The 22,985-nt window shown below is 44.5% G+C and overlaps 2 protein-coding genes across 7 annotated transcripts in view; one reads left to right on the forward strand and one right to left on the reverse strand.

The window, feature by feature from the left end:
• The window catches only part of LOC144487547 (DENN domain-containing protein 1B-like), a 72,367-nt gene extending 68,990 nt beyond the window's left edge, over positions 1-3,377 (forward strand). The window contains exon 23 of one of the 2 annotated variants that reach the window (XM_078205629.1): positions 355-3,377. In XM_078205629.1, coding sequence (XP_078061755.1) covers positions 355-1,440 — 1,086 coding nt within the window. In that variant the 3' untranslated portion in view covers positions 1,441-3,377. The remainder of the gene's footprint in view (positions 1-354) is intronic. The other variant, XM_078205630.1, reaches the window with a different exon arrangement.
• A 1,011-nt stretch (positions 3,378-4,388) lies between these two features.
• Positions 4,389-19,297, reverse strand: LOC144487548 (protein crumbs homolog 3-like). 5 transcript variants are annotated; one of them, XM_078205633.1, is made up of 4 exons: positions 19,154-19,297; positions 14,689-15,099; positions 9,533-9,582; positions 4,389-5,960 (listed from the first exon to the last, which is right to left on the reverse strand). In XM_078205633.1, exons 2-4 carry the CDS (start codon positions 14,762-14,764, stop codon positions 5,766-5,768), a joined length of 321 nt encoding a protein of 106 aa, XP_078061759.1. In that variant the 5' UTR covers positions 14,765-15,099; positions 19,154-19,297; the 3' UTR covers positions 4,389-5,765. The 5 variants fall into 5 exon arrangements, with proteins under 5 accessions (XP_078061759.1, XP_078061757.1, XP_078061758.1 ...); XM_078205631.1 differs by having other exon boundaries at positions 19,123-19,296; XM_078205632.1 differs by having other exon boundaries at positions 19,197-19,291.
• Positions 19,298-22,985: the final 3,688 nt, after the last annotated feature.

A 22,985-nucleotide genomic window follows, 5' to 3' on the forward strand; every position in this document is an offset into this window, starting at 1 on the left:
CTGCAGCTACATACTAACTTGCTGCAATTTGTGCATGAGGATACCCAGATCCCCCTGCACAGAAGCATTTTGAAGTTTCTCAGCATTCGGATAATGCCATTTTAATCTTATGTTTATTTAATTGCTGTGTATTAAAAGACATTTCCTTATGCAACAAGTCACTGCATGTCAAGGTAAAGTCAGTGTGTTAAGTGCTCTAGCACTTTCAAAAGCAGCAGGCACTATATCTGACCAGGAAATGCCTGCTGCTGAAACATTGGGTATAGTGAGAGACATTGGCCCAGTGGCAGCATTCCTCAAAACATTCAGATTATTCAATTGATAGAACTTAATTTATCCTTCTTGTGTTTGCAGATCAAAGACACCAACCCCAGTGAGGAGAATCTGAATCGTAAGAGCAGGAGGGAGTCTGAACCAGCCAGAGACAGGACATGGACTTTCAATGGTTCTGCAGAGTGTGTGAAGTCTCTCTCAGCCTCCTTGGACGAGTCTTCAGGCCTATCCTCAGTGTCCAACAGCCAGCCAGACCTCCGAGATTCTGGCAGTATATCCAGCAGCAGTCATGAAGAAAACATAGCAGCTTCCGAGGCAGAGACACTGAAACACAACACTCCAAATGACAGCAACACAGCAGAAGAAGTTTCAGCTGTTTCCACATCTGGAAAGACCAATGAAAAGTGTACAGGGATTCACTGGGATAAAGGATCTTTACTGGCTCATCCCAATGGAATATTGGCTGAAAATGGAGGTACTCAACTGGAGGCAGGCGAGAAGAGAGATGAGGTCCTAAAGGAGACTTTACAAGATTTCAGCTCATTGATCTGTAAAGATGAATCTAAGAATGACAAAGAACAAGAAGCAGCAGCAATGGATCTTGTTGGGAGCACAATAACATGCACAGAGAGTAGAGCTGACCAGACCAGTAACATTGAAAAATCTCCTCCTCCAACAGCTCCTAAAACTCAAGCAGTAGAGCAGAGAGCAAGGCTGACAGCCCAAGGGTTTGAAGGTAACAAAGGACTAAACAGCAATGACATAAAGGGGGAAAGTTCCACTGGTCAGGAAGTGAGATCTGAGGAGCAGGTTTCGAGTACAGATAACTCTCTACCTGCTCCTGCAGATATTGCTCATGAGGAGGCAACAACACCTAGCGTGCAATCTGCACGCTCATATTTCAAAGCTCGATCAGAGGAGCAAAAGGCCGAGACTGTAAAAGGAAAAGTCCGGCAGTCACCCCCCTCCACAGGTGGAGCCCTCAGTATATGTAGCAAAACAGAACAGGAGCCAGGAAAGGCCCTGTCTGAGCCTATCATCCCTGCTAATGGAAGGTCCCCGGAAAGTGAGGAACAAAAACCTGAATCAGCAACACAGTCAGACAAAGAGCTAGATATTACATCTCCCAGAAAAGTTTCAGAGCTGAAAAAGAGATTTGAATCCTAACAAATGACTACATTTACAAAGACATGTTTCAATAGTTGGCATTCTGAACTGAATGTTGAATAAGTTGGTATTGGATCTTTGCTTTGTGACCACACGGTAGATGTACTGAGCCACATGGACTTTTCCATTCTGAACTGCACATTAACATCTCCCACTCAGTAACATTTTTTTTAAAAACCCTTCCTGGACTAGAATTGGAGCTGATGCACTTAGTGTGTGGGAGAGGGGTGGTGGGGGGATTAATGCTTACAAATTAGGCTAATATAGTTCAGAATTTTGTACATTTAAAGTAGTGATATTTGGCCGATGGAGCTAGGATGGCTGTGGACTCAGTCCTCGCACAGCCAGCTTTGCCAGTGCACAAGTAATATATTTTTAATTGCATGAAGTAAGTCATTTTGGTAGAGAGAGAGAGGCAACGTGAACTTAATGGTACCTTTTGAAGTGGCTGGGGTGGGGGGAAAACATGCTTGAGGATGTATAGATCTTTGACAGGACAAGTTAAAAAATCCGTTTAGAAAGCAAATAGGATCTTTGGCTTTATTAATATTGAGGTTGCGCACAGAAGCAAGGAAGTTACGTTTAACCTGAATAAACACTGATTAGACCTCAGTGCAATCACGTAGTGAACTCTGGGCCCCACAATTCAGGATGTTGGGGAGGGGAGTAAAGAGGAGATTTATTGGAATGAGACCAGGAATTAAGGACTCAGGTATGTGAAGCTGGGACTGTTCTCATTAGAGCACAGAAGGCAAAGGGAGATTTGGTCGGGATGGTCAAAATCATGAACCCAGAGTAAATAAGAAAAAACAATTTGTACTGGCAGGAAGATCAGTAACGAAGGAGGAAAGGTTTAGATCATTGGCAAAAGAACGAGAGGGGAGAAGTTTTTTTAACACAGTGAGTTGTTGGGATCTGCTTGAAAAGGAGTGGTTAAATTCAGTCATAACTTTCCAAAGGAAATTGTATGAAGAGATAAAGGTCTGTGGAGAGAGAGAACAGGGATAGCTGTTTCCAAGAGGCAGCGTAATGTGCCGACTGGCCTGTGTGTGCACTATATGGTTGCTCTGAGTGAATGTCAGGTGTGTGTGTATACTGCAGTACCAGCCTTTGGCCAGGTGAGAGTGATGTTTCAATAATAATGAACAATTTCCAGCAATCTAGACAGGACATTTTCAGCTCGAGATGGAAGGAAGGAACATTTTGCAGCATCTTTCACAATCACACGATAGCCCAAGTCACTTTACAGCCAGTGTATGTACTGTCGTAATGTAGGAAACACAGCAGCCAATTAGAACCAGCAAGATCGCACAAACAAATTGAAATGACTGCATATTTGCTTTAGATAGAAAATAACTATTGGCCAGGACACCAGGGAAAACTCCCCTGCTCTTCAAAATAGTGTCTTGGAATCTTTCACATCCAACAGACAGGGTTTAATTTGAATGTCTCATCTGAAAGACAGCAATTCTGACAGAGCAGCAGTCGCTTAGTATTGAATTGGTGTCAAATTATCAAACCATCTATCCCTGCAACTACCTCCAGTCCATCAGATCTGCATCCTGCCCTCCCCCCAGCCTAGGGGTATGGAGGTAAATTACACAGTGCAGATTGGGGATTGAACCAAGATCTTTCCTGGTCCACATCAAGGTGGGCAAAGACTAACACCTCTTCACTATCTACAACACTCCAAAGACCACATGGTACGTTTCTCCCAGATTTAGCAGTGACAGATGCCTCTACTTTGAAACAGTGGAAAGGAATATTAAATGATAAAATTGGCTGTGTGTCATATACAGTATTCTCCACAGACAATCTACATAATGTCATGTATAATATATTAATGCAGATAAACTATGAATATTGTGTGAACTGACTGAATTCATGCAATTAACCAAAAATTGCCTTCTCTCAATAAAAAAAAGAGGATTTGCACAAAAGGTTATCTGAGAATCTCATTACCTGGGGAAAGTCTGTCATTTTAAGGGGTAATGGGGATGTGGAATGGGGATGTGGAATTGGGATCAAAAAGAGTTAGTGAAAATGGCTGTTCCTATTCTACACAATCCCAAACTCACTGCATATTCCAAGGATAAAATTCCTCAAACACAAGAGTGGATATATATCCTGGGATTGTGTAGTGGGGTTTGGGGACATCTACCTTGGGATTGTGTGCTGGAGGCATAAATCCTGAGGTCACATGTTAGGGTTTGGAGTCATTTCTCGTGGGATTTTAGACTAGAGTTTGGGAAGTTTCCACAGTATACAATCTTTTCCTGGCTGACCATGACTATAAATGGAGACAAACACACGCTGATCCAGCTGCATACAGGGCTTTGGGTTTTTATATCATAATTTTCAGCTTCATAGCCTAACACATGTCGAGTTAGACTATCATGGGAAACTAGAGCAGAGTCCTTTATCCTAATTCAGTGCCCATCCTTAAAGTCAGAAATATATTAATCATTGGAAGTATAATATTAAATATTCATGAAGGCTCACCTTCTCAACCTTGCCCCTTGCCTGAGGTGTGGTGATCCTCAAGTTAAATCACCATCGGTCAGTTCTCCCCTTCAAAAGGGGAGAGCAGCCTATGGTCATCTCGGACTATGGCGACTTTACCTAATATTAAATAGCAAAACTAAAATTAATTCATTAAACCATAGACTAGTTTATCTATGTACAGACCGGGAGAGACAGTACAGCACCTCCATGGTGAGAAGGTGAATTACAGCGTGATGAGTTGACATAGGCCATTTCAATTATAAATTTGGTCACAAGAACCTACAGTGGTTTTTAAAAAAAGTGCAAGACAAAAATCTGAGAATGTGAAGTGCTTGTTGCAAATACAATATTTCTGTATTGTGTATGTGCTTTCTGTACTTCAAAGAAAGGAGCTCTTCACAAACACAAAATTCCAGTCCAAGAAGGTCTGCAAACTCTTACTTGATGTATATATAAATTCATCCAGTGTTTATTTAACAGCAGTTTGACAACATAACCTTGAAGAGAAACATATTTACATTCTCTTTTGCATTATATAACACGCCTGGCCTTTTATGAAACAACAGAACCTCCAACTTACTGTGATCCAGGAAGCTTTGATAGTTTAGATACAATTTTTTTTATCTAGTGCAAGACAGTTACATTAAGATCAGCCACAGGGAAAAAATAAAAACATTTGCATCAAATTTCCCAGGAAACAATTAAGAAACTATCGGGGACTGGAAGCACATCTCATACAAATCTCTTTCCACATTCTGCACCGTGACTTCCTCATCCAGCCTGACAATAAAACATCATATCATTCAGTGACCAGGGCTCCACCAGAGAAGGTCCACTCGGCTGAACAATAGTCTATCGTGAGTCTCAGTTGAGATTGTGCCATGGGTCAAGGCACAATGAAGTTAGCCCTTACAGTGGGAAAGTCCTCATATTCCAAAGCTAATTACACCTCAACATCTTGAAGGTTATTGACTTATTGATGCAAGATAGAGTTAAATAGGGGTTCTTTAAAACACAATCTAAAAATTAATTTAAACATTCTTTTAAATTATAATACACACTGAATGTAGCCAAAGTTCCTCATGATGTCACCTGTGTGACTGAAATTTGTGCTGTAACCAGATGTGTTAATTCATTGATAGTCCACAGGTTCAGAAGATTGCTTGCTATGTTAAATATGGGGAGGGAAAAAACAGGTGGAATTGCTAAGTGGTTACTGCTGATTGCTTGACACTAACTTTCATTTTACTGCTTTGTAGATTTAACTGCGGGAGGTGCTGAGTCTTCATGTTGGGTCTGATTTAGGACAGTATATGCTACAATGGACCCAGTTACAATGCAAGTTAGCTCCTTGCCAAACATCTTTGCTTCTTTAAAAAAATGATCTCAGACGGGAAACCTCTTAGGCAAACTGGCCTTACCGTGTTTATTCAAGATTGAGTACCCCACCACTTCCAGCAACTGACAAAAGGGCTGCCGTCTGTCAACAGTTCGGTACAGGTAGGATTGTTGCTTGGCACATGGGGCTGATTTTCTCTTGCCATGTCTGAGAGTTTCCACTTGACCCACGGAGCAGCAGTGTAAATGTAACTGGATCCTCCCAAAAGTGACGTGGTATAAAAAATGAGATAGTGTCTTGTAATCAAGTCACCCACCACAGAATATCCCTCACCTTTAACCTAACAAAAAAATAACATCAAGTAAAAAGGGTAAAGGTCACAAAATCACACTGCTAACTAACAGCACATTCAACAGTGGCAGATTGTTGTTCTTTCTCTAGTTATTGTCCCATTGCCACGACTGAGACAGTGTGAGATCGGTTAGATGAGCCTCTCCTCTGGGGGTAGCTTCAGGGCATGGTTGACATGCGTGCGTGTCCCAATCTGCTCCTGCTGGCTGGGGTTATACGTCCCTTCATCTCTCCGCTTTCCCTTCACCTTTATGAAGACCACAACAAGGATGATGATGATAATCAGTAGACCACCAATCACACAGGGAGCCACAATGGCAGCAATCTGTTAAAACAACCTGCAGGTCAATAACACGCAGTTATCCCTAGTTAAACCTACACAGAGACGGGGAGAACGTGCAAACTCCGCACAGTGACCCAAGTTGGGAATCGAATCCCCCAGTTAAGGGCGGCATGGACAAGTTGGGCCAAAGGGCCTGTTTCCATGCTGTAAACCTCTATGACTCTATCCACAGAGTGGTTTTGCCAAATCTAGAGCCCCCGGTTATCCAGAAACATACAGAGTAAGAGAAAGGAGAAAAGAAAGCTTATGACAATCACAAAAAAATTAAAATGTTATAGGAGGAGGAGTATAGAAAATACATGAAGTAAAAAAGGAAAGCAAAGAGAGGACATGAAAACATATTGACAGGTTAAAATGAAGGAAATCCTAAAGATGTTTTATCTGTAAAGAGCAAGAAAAGGGATGGCCTGTTAGGGTTGTAAAAATTTAACGAGCACTTTGTCTTCACAAAGGAGAGCAATGAAACAGACAATAAGCATAGTGAAAGTAGTACTGGAAAGACTGATATCCTAGAAGGTAGATAAATCACCAAAACCAATGGATTGTATCCCAGGCTGTTAACAGAAGCCAAAAAAATAGTAGATGCTCAAAAGGATCATTTTTCCAATCTTCACTAAAGTTTTTTAAAGTTTATTTATTAGTGACACAAGTAGGCTTACATTAACACTGCAATGAAGTTACTATGAAAATCCCCTAGTCACCACACTCCGACGCCCATTCGAGTACACTGAGGGAGAGTTTAGCATGGCCAATGCACCTAACCAGCACATCGTTCAGACTGTGGGAGGAAACCGGAAACCCACACAGAGACAGGGAGAACGTGCAAACTCCGCACAGTGGCCCAAGCTGGGAATCGAATCCAGGTCCCTGGTGCTGTGAGGCAGCAGTGCTAATCACTGTGCCACCCCTTGATACTAGATACAGGCAGGGTACAAGAGGATTGGAGGTCTGTGAACATCATACCATTATTTTTAAAAGGGTTCCTTTTAGGATAGGCCAGAAAACTATGGACCGGTCAGTCTGGCTTCAGTGCTGGGCAAATTATTAGAATTCAGAGAGCCAGGATAAACTGTCACTTAAAGGCACAGATTTATTAAGGATAGTCAGCCTGTTTTATTAGGAGAAAGTCATATCTTACTAACTTGATTGAATTTTTTTGAGGAAATAAGGAAGGTTGCTAAGGATAGTGCAGTGGGTATTGTTGATACGGATTTCAGTAAGATATTCAACAAGACCCCACATGGTCGACTGGTCAGAAAAGTACCCCATGGGGTACAGGGAACATGTTGGGTTGGATCTAAAGTTAGCTCAGCAACAGGAAACAAGGGATAATGATTAATGGATGTTTTTGAGAGTGGGAAACGGTTTCCAGTGGTGTTCCACAGGACTCCGTGTTGGACCCTTGCTGTTTGTTGTATACATTAATGATTTGGACTTAATATGGGAAGCATAATTGGGAAATTTTCACATTTTCCAAACATTGGCCGCTGAGTTGACAGTAAAGAGGATAGCCTCTGATTCCAGAATAATATCAATGGTCTGGGAGAGTGGGCAGAGAAGCAGCAATTGGAATTCAATCTGGGAAAATTAAGTAATAATACATTTGGCAAAGGCAGTCAAAACATAAACAGGAGGAAAGTGAGAGGAGTCGAGAAAGTGAGAGAGCTTGGAGTGCGTATACATAAGTGCCTTAAGGTGGCAGGACAGAGTGGTAAAGAAAGCATATGGAATGTTTTCCTTTATTGCATGAGGTATAAAATATAAAAGCAGGGATGTAATGCTAGAACTGTTTAAAACACTGGTTAGGCTACAGCTAGAGCTTTGCATTCAGTCCTAGTCACCACATCACTGGAAGAGCACAAGAACAAGAAGCAGGAATGGGCTGCCAGGCCCTAAAAGCCTACCCCGCCATTCAATATGATCATGGCTGATCTACACCAGCCTCAACTTCTTTTCTGTGCCATTTCCCCACAGTCCTCTATTCAAAGAACGAAGAAAATTACAACACAGGAACAGGCCCTTCGGCCCTCCAAGCCTGCATGATGCCCGACTTCACTAAAACCCTCTATCCTTCCAGGGACCATATCCCTCTATTCCCATCATATTCATGTATTTGTCAAGACGCCCCTTAAAAGCCACCACCATATCCACTTCCACAGCAGCAAGTTCCAGGCACCCACCACCCTCTGTGTAAAATATCTGCCTCGTACATCTCCTTTAAACCTTGCCCCTTGCACCTTAAACCTATGCCCCCTAGTAATTGACTCTTCCACCCTGGGAAAAAGCTTCTGACTATCCACTCTGTCCATGTCTCTCAATCTTGTAGACTTCTATCAGGTCGCCCCTCAGCCTCCGTCATTCCAGTGAGAGAACAAACCAAGTTTCTCCAATCTCTCTTCATAGCTAATGTCCTCCATACCAGGCAACATCCTGGTAAATCTTTTCTGTACCGTCTCCAAAGTCTCCATATCTTTCTGGTAGTGCGGCGACCAGAATTGAACACTATATTCCAAGTGCAGCCTAACTAAGGTTTTATAAAGTTGCAACATGACTTGCCAATTTTTAAACTCAATGCCCCAGTGATGAAGGCAAGCATGCCGTATGCCTTCTTGACTACCTCTTCCACCTGCATTGCCACTTTCAATGACCTGTGTACCTATACACCCAGATCCCTTTGCCTATCAATACTCTTAAGGGTTCTGCCCTTAAGGGTTCCTCAATCTATCAAATATTTATCCACCTCCACTTTAGATACTCCTAATGATTCAGCCTCCAGCACCCTTTGGGGCAGAGAATTCCAGAGGCATAACTGGAGAGAATGCAGAGGAGATTTACAGGGCTGGAAAATTGCAGCATGGAGGAAAGATTGGGTAAGCTGGGGATAGTTTGAACAGAGGCGGCCAAGGGGTGGCCTAATTGATGAGTACAAACTCAAAATAGTCATCATCTTAAAACAAATGTCCAACAGAAACTCAGAGAAAGGGAGCTCTCGGGATGGAAGGTCCAAGGATGTTCCCATCCTATTGCAACCCTCCATTTTCCAATCAACCGAATGATTCTCACACCTACATTAGGTATTAAACACAGGCCACAAACAGCAAGAGAAATTTCACCCCATGTTTCTTTCTGGGAAAACGCACATGTTCCCCCCTCCACCCCCACCCTGCTTACTGTCAGAAAGCACAATCAAACTGGACTCAAAGACACCAGAAAGGGAAGCACAAAGCAACTCTGCGCAACCCAGGCTCTGTTTTCCATCTCCCTCTAATGGCCCGTCCGAGATTACAAACTCCGAGAAAATCATGAGTAAAAATCACCTCTCACTCCAGGCACTAAGGGGGAGGCCAGAGACACAGCCTGTAACCAGTCCTGATACACTAACTCAATCCACAGTAAGAAGTCTCACAACACCAGATTAAAGTCCAACAGGTTTATTTGGTAGCACGAGTTTTCGGAGCATTGTCCCTTCATCAGGTGAGTGTCAATGTGGAGATCGATGTGGAGACTCAATCCACATCGATCAGCAAGGCAGTAAAAAGGAGAATGTCACTTACTGGTACATCTGATCCAGGTGCTTCTGTGGAATTTGGACTTGTTGTGTTATCTACAGAGGTGAAATATCAAAGAAATGTTATGTCCAAAAAATATAAAGTTGAGTGAACCAACAGTCAGTGAAATCCATTTGAAACGTGAAAGACAAAAGTCGCTGACATTAAATGAACAAGTTCATTCCAGAAAATAAAGCTCATGAGCATTCAGTGTGCATGCAGAGGCTCCACTTCAGAAAGAACATTTCATGCTAAATGTGAATCAGCTTCCCAGACCAAGAGACCCCCCCCCCACCCCAGGAGACCACACACCCCCCCCCCCCCCCCTCCTCCAGGACACCTCCCCCAGGTGACCACACAATCCCCATCCTCCAGGACACCACACAACCCCTCCCCCCCCCCCCCCCACCCCCGGAGATCACACAACCCCCCCCCCCCCCCCCACCCCCCCATGGGTCCTCCAGGACACCCCTGCCCACCCCTCGCTCCCAGGATGCCCACCCCTCGCTCCCAGGATACCCCTCCCTCCCCTCCCCTCCTCCTCCTCCAGGAGAACCCCCCCCAGGACAATACTAATCTGGCTGACACCAGAATTTAACGTTTGACTGAAGCATCCAGTCCCCTTTCCCAGGTTAGAAGAAAAAGTTGGAGCTGCCAGTCCCAATTTCAATTCAGTGTCACAGCTCATATTGTGGGTGTCAGTGATGGGGACACAGGGTCAGATTGAGTTGTAAACTTAGTCATGTTGTTGGTATTAATACGCTGGAGTAAAGCACTAACAGACAATGTCCATCCCACCCCAGTAAAAAAAGCACAAGGCATTCAAGAGGGGAAAATTGTTGGAGAGGTTTTTTCCTGAGCACAGCTCTCTCTCGCAATCCGCTTTCCCTGTTACATAGTCACTAATGAGACCACGGTGGTGAATTATGTGGAGCAGGAACATATACAATCCCAAAGGAAAGACACTCTCTGCTCCTCCAGGCTTCACCAATCTTCCTGTCTGCTCCCTCAGACTGCTCACCAACTTTATTAAATGAGAGAGGGAGAAAAATACTCCAAAATAAGACTTTGTAAATCCAGGAGTGATAACAAATCTAAAGTTACCAACAGCCTCACTGCCTGACGCAAATCACTGATTAAAGCCAAAACCTGTTACATAGCAACAAGAGCACCTGAACGATAATTCCAACATCATACAGCTCACAGTTAGAATGAACAACCTCACTCACCACAATCACAAATTAAAGATTTCTGGTGAGCGTTGAACAAATCAATCTGGCCGGTTTCATCCCCTCAACCATGAAGCAAAGGAAGAGTGGAATGAGGATAATGAGGATAATGAGGATAATGAGGATAATGAGGACCCCCCCCCCCCCCCCCCGGGTTCTGCAAATCTCTCTGGCTCCAGATTGTCCCGATTTCCCCCTCCACCCTTGTACAGGTGGTTGCATCTTATCCCATCCCCCAACCGCCAGGTCTAGTTGACCCTGTACTGAACAAACAGCCCGAGCCACGTTAATGAATAACTCTCTCAGGCACTGCACAAAAGCAACGTTGCTTCTCTGAAACTGTTTTTGTCTTCATGTTTCATGAGGCACCATAGAGAGAACAAGTATCAATTCACTCCCACTTCCTGTTCACAGATCCACTTGGTAATGATTAACCAACAAACTATCTCAGTTTCTCACCCCACTTTAAAGCTCAATTCATCTAAATCAACTCCTCCCTGTGCAATTATTATTTGAAGGTTTTAGAGGGTTATAGGTAAGCCTAGTAATCGCTAAGGTAGGGACATGTTCGGCACAACTTTGTTGGCTGAAGGGCCTGTATTGTGCTGTCGTTTTTCTATGTTTCTATGAAGCAAATATATTTTATTCAGTATGTTTCCTCTGGCTGGAGAGAATGAGGAGGTGTAATCTAAGGTGTCGGCCATTTAGGACTGAGCTGAGGAGTTTTCTTCATTCAGTGGGTTGTGAATCTTTGAAATTCTTTACCCTGAAGGCTGTAGGTGTTCAGCGACTGAACATATTCAAGATACAAATCAACAGATGTCTGGACAGTAAGGGAGATGGGGATAGTGCAGGAAAGGTCATGGAGTTGAAATAGATCAGCCCTGATGTTGAATGGCGGAGTGACTCAAGGGGCTGGATGGTCTATTCCTGCTCCTAGTTCTTACGGGGAAATATACATTAAACTCAGAGCTGGTGTGGATGGATGTCGTCACCGAAGAAACAAATTGGAGAGCTGGAGAGATAATCACGCCAGAGTCATTGCCAAACAAGTTATTCCCAATGCAAACACAAATAGCAACACAAAGGCCACGGAGACTGTCGAGAAAGCCTTTTGTATTAGTTTCAAGCTGGGAAAGATGAGAAAAGGGTGGCAGTAGACGCTCATCATCTTCACTGGGAGAGGATGTTGTGACAAGGAAATACTGGACTTAATGGTACAAATAAATATGGAACAAATGTTGAAGAAGATTAACAGGGAGCACATATTTAAGAAATTTACACGGAGTTTAAGAGGACATTAGATTGCTGCTTGAAAATGGGGAATGTTAAACAGTGTGAGGAGGATAGACCGGCATAGATGGACTGAATGGCCTGTTTCTACAATGAAACATTCCACAAATTCCAGGGCAAAATGAGAGAGTGAGACTGTCCAGAGAGCGGAGCAGAGTTTCAACAATAGCCCTAAATTTCAATGTCAACTCATAAGAAGTGGCAGCAGAACATGGCGACTGGGCCCATTGTACCATTTGATGATCCACCATAAAATAACACCCTGGCTGATCTGATTGTGGCCTTCGCTTTACTGCCTGTCTCTAGAACCCTCAACTCCTTTGTAGATCAAAACTCTGTCCAACTCAGCCCTGAATATATTCAATGACCCGGCTTAAACTGCTCTCTGCGAGGGGAATTCCAAAAACTAACAACCCTCAAGAGAAGAAATTCCTCTTTATCTGTCTTAAATAAGAGGCCATTTAGTTTTAAACTGTGCCCCTGGTTCCAGATTAATTAATCTGGAGAAACATCCTTCCAGCATTACCCTGTCTAGTCCCCTCAACATTACTGCAATAATTATGGTGTTTATTTAAACCACAACCTCTCTTCAAAATGGGTTTAATGCTGGGACAGTGATTGGTTTAGCTCTGCACATCTCGAGTGTCTTATATTTATTGCTGTATTGTGAACAGTAGAGAGTATTCATAAATTGTGTTAATCCTTAACGACAAATTATTATAGAATCCCTACAATGCGGCACATCGAGTCTGCACCGACCACAATCCCACCCAGACCCTATTCCCGTAACCCCACATATTTACCCTGCTAATTCCCCTCATACTAGGGTCAATTTAGAACGGTCAAATCAACCTAACCCGCACATGTTTGGACTGTGGGAGGAAACCGGAGCACCCAGAGGAAACCCACGGGGATGGCATGGTGGCACAGTGGTTAGCACGGCTGCCTCACAGCGCCAGCGACCTGGGTTCGATTCCCGACTTGGGTCACTGTCTGTGTGGAGTTTGCACATTCTCCCCGTGTGTCTCTCTGGTGGGGTCGACCAGATTAGACCAGACTCAGCCACTCTCGGTTTGTAGTTTGAGGAAATATTGCTCCAAATTGTTAAACTAGAAAAACATTACAGCAACCTCAGGAGCATTTGTGGCAACATTTGAGTTCAAAGTTCCAGATGACTACCTGGCTGGGCTGGTTATATGGGTCACATGAAACCTGATAAAGAGTTGCCAACAGCTTGTAAATCAAACAAAAATACTAGAATATTTCCAGAACTCTTTCCTTGTAGCTTTCTCTCCTCCTATCATGAAACTGCTGATACACAGCATCAGATTCACATTGGCAATCCCTCTCCAATATTTCCTCTGGGAGCTTTTCAACAAGTATCAGCAGATTATCAAACCCTGGTAACCTCGCACAATGCCGACAGCAAAGCCGGCAACCCGGCACTATACTCCTTATTACACCTACAACTGTGTGGCCAAATTCCCCTCCAATTCGATTTTCAAGTTTGCTGATGACACCACCGTAGTGGGTCGGATCTCAAACAATGACAAGACAGAGTACAGGAATGAGATAGAGAATCTGGTGAACTGGTGCGGCAACAATAATCTCTCCCTCAATGTCAACGAAACGAAGGAGATTGTCATCGACTTCAGGAAGCGCAGTGGAGAACATGCCCCGGTCTACATCAAAGGGGACGAAGTAGAAAGGGTCGAGAGCTTCAGATTTTTAAGTGTCCAGATCACCAACAACCTGTCCTGGTCCCCCATGCCGACACTATAGTAGAGAAAGCCCACGAACGCCTCTACTTTCTCAGAAGACTAAGGAAATTTGGCATGTCACCTATGACTCTCACCAACTTTTACAGATGCACCATAGAAAGCATTCTTTCAGGTTGTATCACAGCTTGGTATGGCTCCTGCTCTGCCCAAGACTGCAAGGAACTACAAAAGGTCATGAATGTAGCCCAATCCATCATGCAAACCAGCCTCCCATCCATTGACTCTGTCTACACTTCCTGCTGCCTCAGCGAAGCAGCCAGCATAATTAAGGACCCCACGCACCCCGGACATTCTCTCTTCCACCTTCTTCCATTGGAAAAAGATACGACTCAAGAACAGCTTCTTCCCTGCTGCTGTCAGACTTTTGAATGGACCTACCTTATATTGAGTTGATCTTTCTGTACACCCTAGCTATGACTGTAACACTACATTCTGCACTCTCTCGTTTCCTTCTCTGTGTACGGTATGCTTTGTATAGTGCGCAAGTAACAATACTTTTCAGTGTATGTTAATACATGTGACAATAATAAATCAAATCAAATCAAATGGTAACCCGGCAGATACCATGGAGTGAACATGGCCCCCTCCTACTTTGAATGACTGAGCACATCAACAGAAGGCAGTTTTGGCGGCTGCTCAATCTCTATCAGTGACCCAATCGCAAGAGGAGGAGGACACTCAGTGCTGGAGAAATTTGGGAACAACAGAGGCCCAATGATAATGTCCCTCCCGAGCTTGTTCTGCTCACCACACATCAACTTTCCGGATCCTTAAATGGGCATTCTCTTTTCCAACAAAGCCAGTTCAGACACTCTCCATTCCAACAGCCCTCAAAAGTTGTGAAAAGTAATAAACTCACCAAATTGAGCGAAGCTTCTGCCGCCAATCACAATACCCAGCAGAGAGATGGCTGGAAGATACTGGAATATCTCCATGGTTACGTCAACAGTCACTGAGACTCACTTCACTCACACTCCGATCACCCTTCAGAAACTCGGCTCAGACTGTTCTGCACATCATAAATCCTAACCAGTCCAAAAGGTGTTGCGTCAAGTCACACACTTCAAATCCTCTCGGGTAGAAGCTTCCAGAAGATCAGAGATGGAGCACGAGAGTTGGTACAGCCTTTCTCTGGACGGTGACGGTCTGGCAGATGCACTATTGTCACTGTGATGTACTCGAGTTACACCCTTCAACAGCTGATGCAAGCATATCCCAAGTCATTAGGAATTCACCTCAGATTGTAGCTTCCCCCTAGCACCAGACAGCACTAAAAAAAGACATTCAATGTTATAAAATGCTGTGGCATTATGATCATCTTCATATCTTATGGGGAAAGTGGAAATGGGAAGGTATCAGAGACAGCTTCTAATTCATGTTCAGTGCAGGAAGGAGATACGTTAGAAACTCGGGGTTGGACAAAGTGATGATGTTCCCACTTTGGTTATTGATGTTGATGTTTACAGATCTGATGGAAGACTCAAAATTCCAGAATGAAAGAAACTCAAGTGTATAAGGAGGCCATTTGGCCCATCAAGTCTGCACCGACCACAATCCCGCCCAGGCCCTATCCCCATAACCCCACATATTTACCCTGCTAATCCCCCTGACACTAAAGGGCAATTTAGCATGGCCAATGCTCCTAACCAGCACATCTTTGGAGTGTGGGAGGAAACTGGAGCACCCGGAGGAAACCCACACAGACATGGGGAGAACACAGACAGTGACCCAAGGCCGAAATTGAACTGGGACTTACCTGGATAGTCACATGAGCAGCCTGGGAATGGAGGGATACAAACGATTGGTCTAGTTGGACCAAGGAGCGGCACAGGCTTGGAGGGCCGAAGGGCCTGTTTCCTGTGCTGTACTGTTCTTTGTTCTTTGGGTCCCTGGTGCTGTGAGGCAGCTAACCACTGCGCCACCCTAATGTAGCGAATACCCAGGAACCAGCTCCGACACCAACACTGAGAACCCTCAACACTCAAGCAACATGTCAACCCACATTAAAACTAATATAACAGGCACTCTTTGGAATGATCAAAAGAATGAGGTGAAACATTCTTTGGTGTGTCACTGTGAACTTCCAAGAAGTAATTAAAATGTGTTGAGAAAGCTGATGCCTGGCTGAGAATGACTCATTTACTCTCAGAGCTACTCAGTGCGGAGAGGCACAGAATTCAGAAGCTGGACGCTGGTAATCTGAAAACGTTGCTCCCAGGAAGGAAACACCTCCCAAAAAACCTGGCAGCCAATAAAGTACTTTTTCCAGGTGTGGTGTCTCCTAATGTAGGAAGCAGCACAGCAAATTCAAATCTGTTTTTAGTGATGAAAGTGGGATTTTTACAGTGAGGCGAGGGAAACAGACACATCCCGAGAGGGTGAGAATGTGGGAATGGTTAAGGTAGGAGAGCTACCCAAACAGGCTCTAATAAAAGCAAATTACTCAGCAGGTCTGGCAGCATTTGTGAGGAGAGAAGAGAGCTGACGTTTCAAGTCCAGATGACCCTTTGACCCTGCTGCCAGACCTGCTGAGATTTTGCAGCGTTTTGTTTTTTGGTTTCAGGATAGGCTCCAATCAGCCCATCCCAACACTCGCACGGGTGGCACGGTAGCACAGTGGTTAGCACTGCTGCTTCACAGCTCCAGGGACCTGGGTTCGATTCCCGGCTTGGGTCACTGTCTGTGTGGAGTTTGCACATTCTCCTCGTGTCTGCGTGGGTTTCCTCCGGGTGCTCCGGTTTCCTCCCACAGTCCAAAGATGTGCGGGTTAGGTTGATTGGCCATGCTAGAAAAAATTGCCCCTTAGAGTCCTGAGATGTGTAGGTTAGAGGGATTAGTGGGTAAAAAATATGTAGGGATATGGGGATAGGGCCTGGGTAATTGTGGTCGGTGCAGACTCGATGGGCCGAATGGCCTCTTTCTGTACTGTAGGGTTTCTATGTTAAAAGCAAAATACCGCAGATATCGGAAATCGGAGATAAAAACAGAAAGTACTGGAAATATTCAGCAGAGTTTTGGCAGCATCTGTGAAGTTAATATTTCAGACCGACTTGATCTTCCAGCAAGTTCTGATGCTGCCCGAGTTGCTGAGTATTTGCAACATTCATTGTTTTTATTCCAGTCAGCCATTGTTCTGGTTATTTAACTGTGTGAGGCCTCACTTTCCAGGTTGTGAAAGTTGGAGCTAGAGAGGCAGCGACAGCGTTCCCTCAGTTCCACATCTTCGGGGAGTGGGTGAGGAGGCTAAACAGGTGCCTCTCCTCACATAATACCTGTCTCTTTTTAAGTGGAAATCTCTGAACTTGCAATCAAATTGAGGGAGACGTATCCCACAGACTGTTAGTATTCAATAGCACTGTCATAATAACAGATACCAATCCACACACACACAAATGCATAATCGCCACACATACCCACTATATCCAAAAACAGATACGTTGGGACATTCCCACTCAGGGACACATATCCCAACATAGTCTAGGCACAAACAGGATCTTAACCCCATAACAAAAACAAAATACTGGAGATCTGAAATTGTGTAAAAGAAAGTGCTGGAAATACTCGGAGCAGGTCTGGCAGCATCTGTAAGCTTTCGGAGCGCGCGCTGCCCCTTCGTCAGGTGAGTGGGAGTTCTGTTCACAAACAGGGCATATAAAGACACAAACTCAATTTACAAAATAATGGTTGGAATGCGAGTCTTTACAGGTAATCAAGTCTTAAAGGTACAGACAATGTGAGTGGAGACAGCGTTAAGCACAGGTTAAAGAGATGTGTATCGTCTCCAGACAGGACAGTTAGTGAGATTTTGCAAGTTCAGGCAAGTCATGGGGGTTACAGATAGTGTGACATGAACCCAAGATTCCGGTTGAGGCTGTCCTCATGTGTGCGGAACTTGGCTATCAGTCTCTGCTCAGCTACGTCATGTGTCGTGAAGGCCGCCTTGGAGAACGCTTACCCGAAGATCAGAGGCCGAATGCCCGTGACTGCTGAAGTGCTCCCCAACAGGAAGAGAACACTCTTGCCTGGTGATTGTCGAGTGGTGTTCATTCATCCGTTGTCGTAGCGTCTGCATGGTCTCCCCAATGTACCATGCCTCGGGACATCCTTTCCTGCAGCGTATCAGGTAGACAACGTTGGCCAAGTTGCAAGAGTATGTACCGTGTACCTGGTAGATGGTGTTCTCACGTGAGATGATGGCATCCGTGTCGATGATCCGGCACGTCTGCAAGACATGCCGGATCATCGACACAGATGCCATCATCTCACGTGAGAACACCATCCACCAGGTACACGGTACATACTCTTGCAACTCGGCCAACGTTGTCTACCTGATACGCTGCAGGAAAGGATGTCCCGAGGCATGGTACATTGGGGAGACCATGCAGACGCTACGACAACGGATGAATGAACACCGCTCGACAATCACCAGGCAAGACTGTTCTCTTCCTGTTGGGGAACACTTCAGTTGTCGCAGGCATTCAGCCTCTGATCTTTGGGTAAGCGTTCTCCAAGGTGGCCTTCACGACACATGACAGCGCAGAGTCGCTGAGCAGAGACTGATAGCCAAGTTCCGCACACGAGGACGGCCTCAACCGGGATCTTGGGTTCATGTCACACTATCTGTAACCCCCATGACTTGCCTGAACTTGCAAAATCTCACTAACTGTCCTGCCTGGAGACAATACACATCTCTTTAACCTGTGCTTAACACGCTCTCCACTCACATTGTCTGTACCTTTAAGACTTGAATACCTGTAAAGACCCGCATTCCAATCATTATTTTGTAAATTGAGTTTGTGTCTTTATATGCCCTGTTTGTGAACAGAACTCCCACTCACCTGACGAAGGAGCAGCGAGCGCTCCGACAGTTAGTGGCTTTTGCTACCAAATAAACCTGTTGGACTTTAACCTGCTGTTGTGAGACTTCTTACTGTGTTTACCCCAGTCCAACGCCGGCATCTCCACAGCATCTGTAAGAGACAGGATTAACATTTCGAATTCAATGTGACTCTTTTTCAGAGCTGTATCATTCACACACACACAGGCAGCTCCAGAGTCCAAGCAGATTTTCGACCCTTATTGTGAAGAAACAATCCCAAAGAGGTTAATCAGCAATCTGAGGACCCAACAACCTTTAAAAAAACATTTTTAAAATGTCTCATCTTCGTTTTGGTTTTTGAACTTTCGGTTACTGGTGATCACCGAAATAGCGCCGGGTTTCCCTGAACCCTCAGGTAATCTCAATGAACACAAACAGCCCCCAGAGTAAATCTAGGCGCCGAGTGAAACTTACCGACTGAAATCAACAAAAGGAAACTCCTTACTTTGTCTTACACAACAGAAGATGCTGAAATTTCCAAAGCCCACCTTTCATTATTAAAGGTTTGTTGAGATAGTTGGCTACAGGCGGGGTTGGAGCCTGAGTTTCCAGCGCTGTCCCTCGCTCTGGAGTTCCTTGCCCCACCCCCAGGCAACATTTCCGATTGCAACACCTGAATCGTTGGTAACCTGAGAATGCCCAAGGAAAAGGTTGTTAATCTGAGCGGGGAGCTGCAAGTGAGAGAGTATAATCCCTCCCCCATCGGAAATCAGAAGGTGCTCCTCAAAATTCAATCCCAATTTTCACAAAAACTTTTAAATCTCCCACAACAGTTGCAAATTCCTACATTTATCTTGTGACCATGCAGTAATCCAAAACTACTTTGGGATATTCCGAGACTAAAAGATTCGATATAAATGTAGGGATGAATTTAAGGCTCGAAAAGACTATAAAAAATGAGTAAATGTCTGTGCGCGTTAAATTGAGAGAGCTTAGCATTACCCAATAACATTACAGTTTTGTAAGCAGTTTTGATCCCTTAGTGCAGTGACTGCACCAGTAACAGTGGAATAGGTTTAACCGCAGGAATTAGTAACCCATGGGACCAGTTGTTTAACCCATTCCAATCCATTTATCTCATGCTGCACCCAGTCTACAACCCAACTGCTCCTTAAATGACCAGGACACTGTGGTTGAGGAAGTCCATTCAGCCCATCTCTCTTACCTTCCTCTCAGTACAACATTGAGATGATTCCAGGATTTTCGCCTTCCATTGCTCTAATTGAAAGTTTAATATTCACATGGTTAATTGCTGCTTGTGAAGGATTTTCTGATAATATCCTTTTGCCTGTTTGAACCCGTGTCCCCTACTCTTACCGGTGTAGTTGTATTTGAAGTAAGGAGCTGGATTTAATTTAGTATTTTGTACAAACATTCCCCAATCTATCCTCACAACTCAATCTTCTGAGCACAGTAAGAAGTCTCACAACACCAGGTTGAAGTTCAACAGGTTTATTTAGCATCACTGATGTCTGTTGGACTTTAACCTGGTGTTGTGAGACTTCTTAATGTGCCCACTCCAGTCCAATGCCGGCATCTCCATATTAATCTTCTGAAGCAAGGAATCTATAATAGAATCCCTACAGGGCAGAAAGAGGCCATTCGGCCCATCAAGCCTGCCCTGACAACAATCCCACCCAGGCCATATCCCTGTAACCCCACTAATCTCCCTGACACTAAGGGGCAATTTAGCATGGCCAATCCATCTAACCTACACAGCTTTGGACTGTGGGAGGAACGGGGCCATTCAGAGGAAGAGTCTAGGAATCTACCTTACATTGTTTCATGTCAATGTTTCAATGATCAAATTGTGACACAATCTCCTACAAAAAGGAAGATTTTTATTCTAGTCTTTCTGTGGGTCTCCTAGTTTCACAGGATATGCAGAGTCTCTCCTGCCGCCCCCCCCCCCCCCCCCCCCCCGGCCCCCCCCCCCCATGTGATCATCTATTAATCTCCTGAGTAGGAATTTGGGCACAAAATCTCGGTTAGCAGTTTTGATCTGGGAGTTTTCACTAACTGGAAACTGGTTTCCGAGTCTCTCAACAGAAAATGTTTCCCAAACTGGTATCCTATCAGAAGTAGAAACAGAAAATGCTGGATTAACTCAGCATCTCTGGCAGCATCTGTGGAGAGAGAGAAACAGTTAACATTTTGAGTCCAACATGATTCTTCTTTGGAACACTTTTATATTATTGTTTCCCATCAGTTTAGGCTGGACTAGGGGGATGTGGTGGTATTGTCACTGGACTAGTAATCCAGAGACCCAGGGTAATGCTCTGGGACCCGGGTTCAAATCCCACCACAGCAGATGGTGCAATTTGAATTCAATAAAAATCTGAATTAACAGTCTAATGAGGACCATAAAACCATTGTCGATTGTCGGAAAAACCCATCTGGTTCGCAAATGTCCTTTAGGGAAGGAAATCTGCTTTCCTTACTCAGTCTGGCCTACAGGCGACCTCACACACACAACAATGGGATTGACTCTGAAATGGCCATTCTGTTGATGGGCAATTAGGGATGGGCAATAAGTGCTGGCCTAGCCAGTAATGCCCACATTCCGTGAATACATTTTTTTTTAATGTGAAAAATCAATATATTAACCTTCCTTTCATTTAGTTTGTAGGTTTCTTCAGAAGTGATCCTTATGATTTATGTTCCAGCATGTAGGATGGGGAAAATGTCATTAGGTTTAAAATAAAGAACACAAGTTCCATTGTTGTAATAATCCCCACCAATTTGTGTATTTTTTTATTCATCCATGTGATGTAGGGTGTCACTGGCTCGACCAGCATGTATTGCCCAACCCTAATTGCCTTTGAGAAGCGGCACGGTGGTTAGCACTGTTGCCTCATAGCGCCAGGGACCCAGGATCAATTCCTGGCCTGGGTGACTGTGTGGAGTCTGCACATTCTCCCCATGTCTGCGTGGGTTTCCTCCGGGTGTCTGGTTTCCTCTCACAGTCTGAACGACGTGCTGGTTAGGGTGCATTGGCCGTGCTAAATTCTCCCTCAGTGTACCCGAACAGGTGCTGGAGTGTGGTGACTAGGGGATTTTCACGGTAACTTCATTGCAGTGTTAATGTAAGCCTACTTGTGACACTAATAAATAAACGTTAAGGTGCTAGTGAGCCACCTTTGCCGCCTTCTTGAACCACTTCTGGCCATGTGGTGTAGGTACACACACAGTACTGTTAGGGAGTTCCAGGATTGTGACCCAGTGACTTGGAGGTGAGCTTCCAGGTGGTGGTGTTCCCATGTACCTGCAGCTTTGTCCTTGATAGTAGTGGTCATGGGTTTGGAAGGTGCTGCCTTTGGAGCCTTGATGAGTTTTTGCAGTGCATCTTGTAGATGGTACACATTGCTGCCACTGTGCATCGGGGATGGAGGGAATAAATGTTTGTAGAAGGGCTGTCAATCAAGCGGACTGCTTTGTCCTGGATGGTGCACAGCTTCTTGAGTGTTGTTGAAATTGTTCTCATCCAAACAAATGTAGGGTATTCCATCACACTGACTTGTGCCTTGTAGATGGTGGATAGGCTTTGGGGAGTCAGGAGGTGATCTACTCTCTGCAGAATTCCAAGCCTCTCTGCAGAATTCCAACCCTACTGTTAGGGTAGCCACAGTATTTATACGGCTCCAGTTCAGTTACTAGTCAATGGTAACTAACAGGATGTTGATAGTGGGGAACTTAGTGATGGTAATGCCATTGAATGTCATGGAGCGATAATTAGATTCCTTCCTGTTGGAGATGGTCATTGCCTAGCACTTGTGTGGTGTGACTGTTACTCGCTACTTGTCACCGCAAGGCAGGATGTTGCCCGGGTCTTGCTACATTTGGACATGGACATGGACATTATTGTTATCATGAATTTTGTTATCATGATGTTAAGCGCGATGGGACAGTGAAGCTCTTCCTGCATCAGTCTCAATTATACAGCACCTTCTGTGTGAATGAAAAAAGTCCCAGGTTGTTCCAGAGGCATAACAGCAGCAACAGGAGCAAAGATTTGGTCAAAGCGAAGGAGAGTGAGGTTGCTGAGAATGGCAAAAGGGATGCTCAAGCAGGCAGTGTCTGAGGAAGTGTTTGGGTGATGTTGAATGTTGTCGAAATGAAGATTACATAGATGAGGGGCAAGGCAATGTGGTGATACGATTACCAAAATAAGAATTTAAAATTGGAGGTGTCACACTGGAAATCAGCAAGACTGGGATCTGATGTGATTTGATACAACAGGAGGTGTGGAAAAGGTGCTGGGTAGCTCTGTTAATTGA

The sequence above is a fragment of the Mustelus asterias genome, unplaced genomic scaffold (genome assembly GCF_964213995.1).
Source record: "Mustelus asterias unplaced genomic scaffold, sMusAst1.hap1.1 HAP1_SCAFFOLD_863, whole genome shotgun sequence".
In the NCBI taxonomy this organism is placed as follows: Eukaryota; Metazoa; Chordata; class Chondrichthyes; order Carcharhiniformes; family Triakidae; genus Mustelus; species Mustelus asterias.